The 10,000-nt window shown below is 36.0% G+C and overlaps 1 protein-coding gene across 4 annotated transcripts in view; it reads right to left on the bottom strand.

Moving 5' to 3' along the window:
- Window positions 1-10,000, bottom strand: part of LOC119595189 (unconventional myosin-VI-like) — a 69,391-nt gene that overhangs the window by 24,487 nt on the left and 34,904 nt on the right. For all 4 annotated transcript variants that reach the window (XM_037944372.1, XM_037944376.1, XM_037944360.1 and 1 more), the window contains exons 4-19: window positions 9,559-9,688; window positions 9,018-9,182; window positions 7,981-8,243; window positions 7,575-7,839; window positions 7,309-7,453; window positions 6,656-6,813; window positions 6,293-6,457; window positions 5,763-5,986; window positions 5,137-5,337; window positions 4,717-4,941; window positions 4,095-4,302; window positions 3,552-3,676; window positions 2,494-2,610; window positions 1,277-1,497; window positions 1,054-1,144; window positions 512-651 (exon numbers count right to left, since the gene is read on the bottom strand). In XM_037944372.1, coding sequence (XP_037800300.1) covers window positions 512-651; window positions 1,054-1,144; window positions 1,277-1,497; window positions 2,494-2,610; window positions 3,552-3,676; window positions 4,095-4,302; window positions 4,717-4,941; window positions 5,137-5,337; window positions 5,763-5,986; window positions 6,293-6,457; window positions 6,656-6,813; window positions 7,309-7,453; window positions 7,575-7,839; window positions 7,981-8,243; window positions 9,018-9,182; window positions 9,559-9,688 — 2,843 coding nt within the window. The remainder of the gene's footprint in view (window positions 1-511; window positions 652-1,053; window positions 1,145-1,276; window positions 1,498-2,493; window positions 2,611-3,551; window positions 3,677-4,094; window positions 4,303-4,716; window positions 4,942-5,136; window positions 5,338-5,762; window positions 5,987-6,292; window positions 6,458-6,655; window positions 6,814-7,308; window positions 7,454-7,574; window positions 7,840-7,980; window positions 8,244-9,017; window positions 9,183-9,558; window positions 9,689-10,000) is intronic.

Genomic DNA, 10,000 nt, shown 5'->3' with positions numbered 1-10,000 from the left:
ATCTACATGAGTAAGACTGCAACTCTTCAGTATATCTGTGATGTATCATAACCATGGCAAAGATGAAAAGGAATAACAGAAGATAAGAAGTATATATAGAGGTCTATGCATTTCAAGAGACAAAATAACATCTTAAAGAATTGGGTATCATTCTGAACTGACAGATCCAATTTTAAGATGTATGTAAAAACATCTCACCTTCTTTTGGTTGGTTAAGAATCCAATCTGGAATTTTACACATGAACACATGGAAACTTGATATATTAAAGAGGGCGAGAGATAGAACAGCCGTATCTCAAATTATCTTGGTTAATCCTCTCACTATGAAGTCCACCTGCTTTTCTATCCCAGAGTTTCAAAGACCCACTTCTTAAGAAATGGGATAATCCAAACTTGAGACTTGTGACATGAAAAAACTGATTAACTAATGGCTAACTTCAACTGTACATATCCTATTAAAACAATTTTTTCAATCCACCCCACTTCTTTGCACAGCTTAGAGAAGACCCACCTCTTGAGAGATGGGGTCAGATCATCTACCCCCGAGTTGGTTTCGTTGGCAAGGCGAAGGGCCAGTTCGTGATCTCTGCGCTCTTGTTCTTCCTGGTGGGCCAAACGCTCTGATTCAACTGCTTCCTTCTCCAGTTGTTTCTGAAAGTTTGTTTTGAATATCAAATAATCCTATATCTATCCATCCGTTTATCACTGTGCTATAACAATACTTTCAAGTATCATAAATTTGTACATTAAAATATCTTAATATAATTAATTTCAATCCAATTATATTCATTGCTTATAACAAACCATATATGAAATTTGTACTTATAAGCTTATGGTCAAAAACCCTTGGGTTTAATTTGTATTAATTTGAGAAATTTCTGGTTAACTGTTGGTATAATAAAATGTAATTCAAGAACATCAAATTACAGGGGGGCCAAGAACTGGAGGCTGGAGCATTTGCTCCTCTAAACACATAGAAATTATGCCACAATATATGTATAGATGATTTTCCTCACCCATTCAAAATTTAGATAAAAGTAAATGCAAAAATACCTGCAAGGCCTCTGCTGCTTTCCTGTCCTCCTCTTCCATCTTCCTGCGTAGTTCCTCTTCCTGCTTGCGTCTTAGTTCCATCTCTGTTTTCCTGAAAGTCAGCAGAAGTATATTAGATATGGAAAATAAACCTGCAGATTCTATAATAGCAAACAATGTGGTTATATATTTTTGTTCTTTTTATAGGAAGCTCATACAGTCCCAAGATTTTCTTTCAACTTACTTCTTCCTGATCTGCTCATCCTCTCTCCTCCTCCTCTCTTCCTCCTCCTTCTTCTGCCTTTCCCTCTCCATCTCCTCCTGGATGCGACGAAGCCTTTCCTGCTCCTCTGCATTCTTCTGCTGTGAGAGCTTCTTGTGCAAAGCATCTAGTTCGCTGTTCATAGACCTTACAAGAGCAGCATGCTCATGTTCAATCTGCTCCCTTGTCATTCTGTCATTAGCCTTCCATGCGAAAACAAATTATCAAATTAATGAAATGATACAAAGTATGTATATATCTTGCACAATGAATGTAAATAGAATATTGGCAATATACAAGTAACTCCCTAATGGTCAGGACAATATAACATGCCTACGGGTGTCCTTGTTATTAACAAACGGAAATTCCTAAAAAAAACTCAAACAAGTATATGGGAGTGTCTGGCATCAGTTATGAACTTATCAACCAAAACCTGAGGAGTGACCTGATATGTGTAACCTCTAAAATAATGCTGTTATGCAGATAAGCAGAATTACACTTCTCAGCCATGTAGGGGTTAAAACATTAAAAGCTTCTGAAAAAACGAAAACGAAAAGTCTACTATGACCATATTCAACTGCATATCAACAATACAAAAACCTCTCACTTTCTGTCCAACTGTGGCATAATAACATGCAGAGTACAAGAACCAAAGGTGAAGTAGAAGACAGAGCAATATAATGAACACAATTGGCACAGATGGCAAGAATGCAGGCCATGTCCATTGTAATATAAGTTTATTTATTGTATTTATACATAGATGGCTCAACAAGTGCTTAGTCACCGAGGAGTCAGTTATTAGTCTTATCTATCTCACCTTGACTTTTGGAAAGTGTCTTTTGTATTATTTCATTGTCTTAAATGTTACCAAGTTTTGCACTAAAGAGAAAAACACATTTTCCCACCAATTCAAGGTATGGGGAAATCAGGATCAGTCACTAGGGCCTACTGATAGACTCCTCACTGGATGACCACATGTGGAGCCATCTGCATGTAACAAAAATACAGGGGACAGAACACACAGAAGTGGTGGTTGGGGAAAAGAAAAGAAAAAGAAAAAGAGAAAAAAAAAAAGAAAAAAAAAAAAAAGAAAAAGAAAGAGAAAAAAAAGAAAAAAAAAAGAAGAAGAAGAAAAAAAATAAAAGTCCAAAAAAGTATAAGCTATAAGAATACAATCTCAAAATAATTCTTGTCCTTACTTTGATATTCTGAATGAGGGCTTCCATCATGTTTTGCAGCTTCTGAACAGTGGCAAGTGATGAGTCTTTGTCCTTCTTCAGCTGATTAACGATGGCTAACATCTGCTGCAGTTGACCCTAAAGTGATAAGGAAGGAGCGTTACTATCAATGTAATTTAATAGAAGATACACATGCGTCAACAAAAAAACTATGAAAAGTAAGTAAAAATAAATAAATGCATAAAAAGTATCATGTCATTGTTTTGTTTTATTGCATTATTTCTCAGTGTTTTTTTATTTGTTACAAATAATTAATTTATCACCATTATAAGCAAATTGCTTATCTTGCATCCACCCTAGGAGATATATACAGAAGTGATTAGTTGCTGTCAACAAGTGAACTTTTGCTAACGTCAATAAGACAATAAACAAAGAAAAAGGGGAAAATCAATACAGATTCATCGCCCTCTCCTTGCTATCAAATATTCTAAACCTAACAACATAAACACATCTTTGTTAGAAACTGAACTCTAAGAAACACAATAACACCACTAGTAGAGCTCAAACCTAAAGACACTAAAAGGGTAGTGTTACAATTCAAACCAAACCAAAGCTGAAATGTTATAATTTCAAACTAATATAACATTCAAACTGTATTGTTAGATATCTATGTATTCTAATATCACATACCAAACAGCACTTACCAAAACCTAATTCCTGCAAGCACAACACCAAAATCAGCATAACGAATGCCTTCCAACACCTCCAGGGAAACAGAAAACCCTCATAGGACCAGAATGTGGGAAATTTACATATAATAAAATTAAGAGAATAATTCTAAAGATGTAAATTAAAATAAATCTAAGGAGCAAGATGCATTATCCAACTCTTTTATATAATGAATCATTAGGAAAGAAATGAAAGTAATAGCAGGTAAGGAACAATATACCTTACTTGTTCTAATTCTTAGCCTTCTTGAGCATTTAACACAAAAGGGAGAAAAAGACTGAAAGAGAGAAAGAAAGGCAGGAAATTTTCCAGTTCCAAAAATCTCTCCAAGAAAGAGCAACCCTTCATACCTGAAGTCCCTTGACTTTCATAATTCCTCTGTAGCGTGGCTGATGCCTCTGCTTTGCCTGGTACATCCTGATGTTCTTCTGGATGATGATCAGCTGTTCACGGCGGTAAAGGATCTTGTTCTTCACTGCAGAGAAGAGAAAATGGGTGAGGAAAACCATTCACTTGTTACACTTCCATATCTATTCTGTATCAATCCAATGCTGACAATTTTTTTTTCTGATCTTAATATCATGAACAATCTTAGTCTCCTCTTATTTCATCATCAACCAAATCCTGGAAACAATTAGATAGACTATATTTACTTTAATTTATTTTCTATTTTCCACTTCAACTTCTTTCCATTTTGAAAAGTTTACTGAGACATTATCAACATTTAACAGTTTTTCTGCCAATTATCCACCACTCCTGTACTCTTTAATAATTTGAAAGATCTCAAAATTCGGATAAAAAAAAATAGTAATAAATAAATAAATAAATAAATAAATAAAATACATAAAGGATTGATGAGAGAGTCCTATCTTGCCAGTCACCCAAATACTCACACTTGATGACAGAAAGAGCGCACCACTGGGCCTTCTTCCACCTGGACTGCATCAACCACTTCTTGACCTTCGATACAAGCATCTGGAGGTTGTCTGGGTCACTCTTCATCATCTGGTCAAACTCAGCAAATTTGCCTGGTCGGAAGAACACCTTGGTCATACCGAACTTGAAGTCACGATCATTGAGACCCAGGGCTTTGAAGAGAGACTGCAAATATTGGGGAAAAAGAAGGGGAAACTTCATTAATATACTATAAAACTAACTATCTATATTCAAAGGAAGTGCAGTTACTTCCCTAAACTCCAAATCCTTATATTCTCATAAAATTTTATTCATAAACCCTGGTGGCTAATGCAAATCATAATGATTCACACATAATCAAAATAAAACTACAAAATACCTCATCTACTTGCCTGCAAGACATGTATAATGTTATATGTGATTTTGCTTTAAATAGTAATCCGTAGCATAAGAAAGTTATATATTGATCTGACTGGATGAATACATACATGAGTAAATAAAATATTCTCTGCAGTAACAAGAAATCTTAAAAATGATGACTAATGACTTACCAAGTGGATGAGTCATCATTACATTCTCATGGTAAGAACACACACATACCTTGCAGAAGAGCCGAGGATCCAGCCTAGCCAGCTCCTGGGGCAAGTAACGCTTGTACATGTTGTACAGGTCATGGAAAGGTGCACGGGAGGGGAAACCTTGCTGCATCAACTCGAGCACAGTGGTCATGCCTGAACACTGGAGCTGTGACAAGATGGCTCCACCCTCAAACTCATGGTCAACCATCTTAACGTTGGGCTTGATACAGCGGATGAAGTTTGTGCCCTATGGTTAGAGTAAGATTTTATAATGATGATGATAATGGTAATAATGTTACTAAGAAGAATGACAAAGTTAATAACAATAAAAACAACAATATAAAAAGATAATAACATAAATGACTACAACAATAATACCCAAAAATGATCACAAGCTTCCAGAGGTCCAACCCTGAACATACATTCTATACACAAAACTGACCGTGCTGCCTAGTTTGTCCATAAGCTCCTGCAGCTGTGACTTGAACTTGGAGGCCACAGAGATGAAAGAGAGTTTCCCTCGGGCTGAGTGGCTCTCTCCTGATGCTGCAAAGAGCCCCTGCAGGAACTTGTTCTGGGCCTCCTGCACTAGGGCCTCAAGGGAAGCATGAAGGGCATCATTGTTCTTCTCCAAGAATTGTGCCTGAAGGAGTAAATTTAGTGTTATTGTTCGTACAAGAAATATTAGAAAGAAATGAAAAACTGATGTGGTAATAATAATAATCATTTAGAAAGAATCAATTAGCAATAACAATAACTTACAGTATTCTACAGACAAATTATTTAAAAGACCAAATAGGAATTTTTCTTTTTCTATATTTTTACCAATCTTTTTCCAGTATATGGCAAAGTATGAAAAATAATTAACAAAATGTATGAGGAAGACATGGTATAGTTATATGAATTTAATACAAATGAGATGATCCTCTTCTTATTTTTTCCTGAAGCTTTCCCTCCCTTCCCCCTTTTCCTTCTTCCTTCTAATCCCTTTTTTTTTTTACTTCTCTCCCTCATTGCTCTTTTCTTAATCTCCCTCCCATCTCCTCTCCCTCTCCCTTTCCTTCTCACCGTCTGATAGCACACTGCGCCTGCAAAATGTCTGATGAGGAAGCCCTCATCATCTCTAATCTCCCGATGATCCCTCAGCTTGCTCTTGCGTGGTAGGGCTAGGCGGAAGTGGTTGTTGTGGTTATTGTGAACTGCTGCCGTGAAGTGTGTGTGCGATGACTTGGGCAGCTTGCTCTCCTCATCTAGGAGACTGATAATGCCATTCCCCTTTGCTTCAATCAGATCTGGTGATTTGAGTTGAAGGAGGAAAAAAAAAGAGAGAAATATTGATGCTCTTTAAGTACACAGATGTTCTTTTAAGTGAATTTGAAAAGGATTAGGAATAAAAAAATCAGGAAATAAATATTAGGTATTATAAAATATCTTTTATTCCATAATAAATGACAGATAAAGTCACTGCCTACAAAAAACTAATAATCTACAAATTTAAGTCTTCAAAATTGAAATATGAGTAAGCACATATCCAATTGGGAACATCTGAAAAAAGGATGGTGTCTACTAAAAGCATGTAGTGCTACCCATTTACTCACCAATACAGTCCTGGTTATCGACATAGGCAATTTTTCTAACACCAAGACCTTCTTTTTCGTAAAGTGCTTGTTCTTCCTTCAGGATACGCTCATTGAAGAACATCTGCAACTTTTCATTGCAGTAGTTGATGCAGAACTGTTCAAAACTGTTCACTGGGAAATATTCTGCACAGGAAAAAATGCACAAACTGAAGTTTAGACCTTGAAGGTAAGATGAGCATAATCATTATATAATTCACATTAATCTATAAGTATTTTTTCAGGTTGTTATAAAGAGCATACCGTTATTGATGATGATAAAGAAAACTGGAACAAGAAATAGAGAGAGAAAGACCACACAATAACAGAAAGAAAAATTCTTACCAAAACCAGCAATATCTAGAATGCCGATGTAGTAGGATGATGACGAAAAAGGAATGCTCTGATTAATACGGTGGACGATGTAGTCGAACAGTTTGCTGTACATTGCCTTGGCCAGGGCATCCCGAGCCCCACTTGCCTCGTACACTTTTAGAGGAACCCTGAAAAGTAAAAAATTATTTCACACTCAGTAAGAATAATAAGATAGAAAGAAAGAAAGAAAGAAAAAAAGAAAGAAAAAAATACAAATGAAGTAAATAAAAGAAAAATTTAAAGACATTTTAAACCCCTTTCCTACTGAAAGAATATGATGAATGTAATTTTTTAAAAACTATCTAGAAAAAAAGAAATAAAGAAAAAAAATAACAACAATACAACAACAATAAAATATCCAGCTCGAAAAGTAAAACGACAACATTAATTGATATGACTGCTAATTTGAGTGTATAATGATATTCATAATAACAAGTAAAATAAGAACAGAATTAAAACATAATAATAATAAATAAATAAATATACAAATAAATATGAATAAATAAATGAAATAAACCACTATCTCATCTGCAAATCTACACCTTCAGAATCTATCACATTATATAACACTGCATCCCATTATTCAAACTCATTATTCATGCCACCTTAAATAACCAACTCACATGATAACTGTTCCCTTGAGTCCACCCTTATTTGTCTGCATGACGCGAGCCAACAGTGCCTGGTTAAGTTCCTCGGGATCGACACCCATGAGGCTGGCAGCTGTGCTCAATGAACCTTCACAGCCAGGCGAGACCATACAACCCCCTGGAGACAGAGAGGAAAGATTCATTCTTAGAATGTATAATAATAATAATAACAACAACAGTAACAACAGTCTAAGCAACAATTCCAACAAAGACAAAAAATATTTGAAATCAAAACACACCTTTCGTGTCTTCTGGATTATCCTCGAATGAGATGTTACCAAGGTGGAGCACAGCTGCAACAGTTGTGTAGATGGCCAGTCGCTCCTGGCTGGTGAGTCCAAGGTTACTCAGAGCCTTGTCCATGGTTGCAAAGTCTTTCACATCATCCAGCATGGGATCCTTTAGGGGTCCCTTCTTCTGGTGGTTGCCACTCTTACGGTTTGCTGCCAAGGACTTTTCTGTATCCTTGCCGCAGAAGTACTGGGTGCAGCCCTTGCGGAGGTACTGGAATATGTGCAGGAGAAGGGATTAGAGTGTGATTTTATCTCCACCCCATGGGAGCCCATTTTTCATTTTGCATCACACTATATCATATAAAAAAAAAAAGGGAAAAAAGGTACATATATCAACTGTTATACAACTCACATTAAACTGATCTGGTGTCCCTAGTTTCAGCTGCTGTCTTAGCTGCTCAGGTGCACCAGCACAGAGCTGATAGAAAATGTGGTAGTTCCTTTCATGTGGCCCCTGAACCACAATCCTTGACTTCTCCAACAGATAATGGGAGATGAACCCGCCAACCACTGAGTGTTTCTCATTAAAATGGATCTCAATGAATTTTCCGAAACGTGAACTGTTGTTGTTTCTTGTTGTTTTTGCATTACCAAAGGCCTCAAGCACAGGGTTGGCTGAAGGATAAAGAAGGATTTAGCTCAAGAACCTAAGAATGGGGAAATATGGAAAAAAGTAGTTCTAGATTTTTTTAACTTATGATGGTTAACACTTCAAAGTTAGTAAGGCCTCACACATTTTTCATGTTTTAATCTTATGGAATTTTTTAAGCCACAAATTTCCAACTACCTTTTAATCACGTTTTCTTAAGTTAAAAATTATTTATAAATAGCAAACAACTAAAGGGAAAAGAAAACCCAAGAAGAAAAAATATGAATGCCAGCAGGGCCAGAATAATTACAATCAGAGGGAGTATTAACATGATTCGGCAAACCTTATTGCTTCAGTTTAACATACATGTTTCTTCCTCTTGTACTTCTGTATCTTCTTAAGGAAAATGTTAAGCATCTCCTTCTAAGTTTCCCTACCTCTTTTTCCTTCCCTTCCCTTCATCACATTCGTCTACTCTCAACACTTTCTTTTTCTCTTTCCTAAATCATATATCATAGAGGTACTATATAACAGATAAAGCTATCAACTGTGAAAAGGAAAAACAAATCCTAAAGCTTTATAAATTCTATGGATTGAAATACTTAAAAATGGAATGATTCTAGTGTCCATATATAGAATGTATATCAAGATTATAATAAGTAACAAAAATATTCAAGTCTGAAATGTTGTGGTACTACTAAAGATCATATCATAAAGATCACACTAACTAAAAATGCAAGAAAAGTAACACTAAAACATGAAGTGCACAGTAGCCAAAAAAGAAGACAAGAACCTCTTACCATCCAAGATCTTCTGCTCCAGCTGCCCGAGCTTGGATCCCCATGACTCACACAAGTAGCGCAGGATGTACTTAGTTGATTCTGTCTTGCCAGCACCGGATTCCCCAGAGACGATGATGCTCTGTGACTGCTTCAGGACTTTCATATCTCGGAAAGCCTTGTCCGCTGTGGAGGACAGGGTGATTAGTGACAAGCCGGATAATTTCTGATCTTTTATTCAGATTGTGTATCTTAACTTGTTATTGAACTTTATGTTTCAAACTCAATGCTTACATCTATTTACTAGACTGTGAAACTATAGTTACAAATGTATCTTAATTCTGTGATATCAAATTGTAAGTCTAAAACTAGGGCTATTTATATCAGGTAATTTCTTCCAGTGTTTTGGAAAAATAATGAATCCAACCAATTACATTAACAAATGCAGGTAATTTATATTCAGCTATATATCAACATAAAAAGATGAATCAAAAGTATGGAATAAATCATCAATCTTTTCTTTCAGCTAATTTGAAGATAATCTCAGAGATGACACACTCACCTATCGCAAAGACATGAGGGGGCATTTGACCAAGGGATCTGCCCTGGTATTTCTTGATAGTATCTGTGGTATACAGGTTTGGGATGTCGATGTAGGGGTTCACTGCTATGAGGATGTTTGCTACATATGTCTGTTGGGAGGGCATAAAATAATAATTAAACAAATATTTCAATACTGAACAGAACAGAGCATTTATTGACCTGTTGAGAAAATTTACATTTGCAGTGATGAAAACCTGTAATGTCTTGAAAAGAGACAAAAAGACATGGCAATGATAACTAATATTTCTAAGTTGCAGCTTGACATTGCACACACTGCTTCAACTGCATTAACCCCTGACAAGTATAAGATGATGCAGCACTTTCACTCCCATTATGACAAGGGTGATTTAACAGGAACAAGAGACACCCAAAAAAATTTGGTGGACAAAAATCTTCAAATG

Source organism: Penaeus monodon, chromosome 3 (genome assembly GCF_015228065.2).
Source record: "Penaeus monodon isolate SGIC_2016 chromosome 3, NSTDA_Pmon_1, whole genome shotgun sequence".
In the NCBI taxonomy this organism is placed as follows: domain Eukaryota; kingdom Metazoa; phylum Arthropoda; class Malacostraca; order Decapoda; family Penaeidae; genus Penaeus; species Penaeus monodon.
This window is presented reverse-complemented; position numbering and strand designations above follow the sequence as displayed.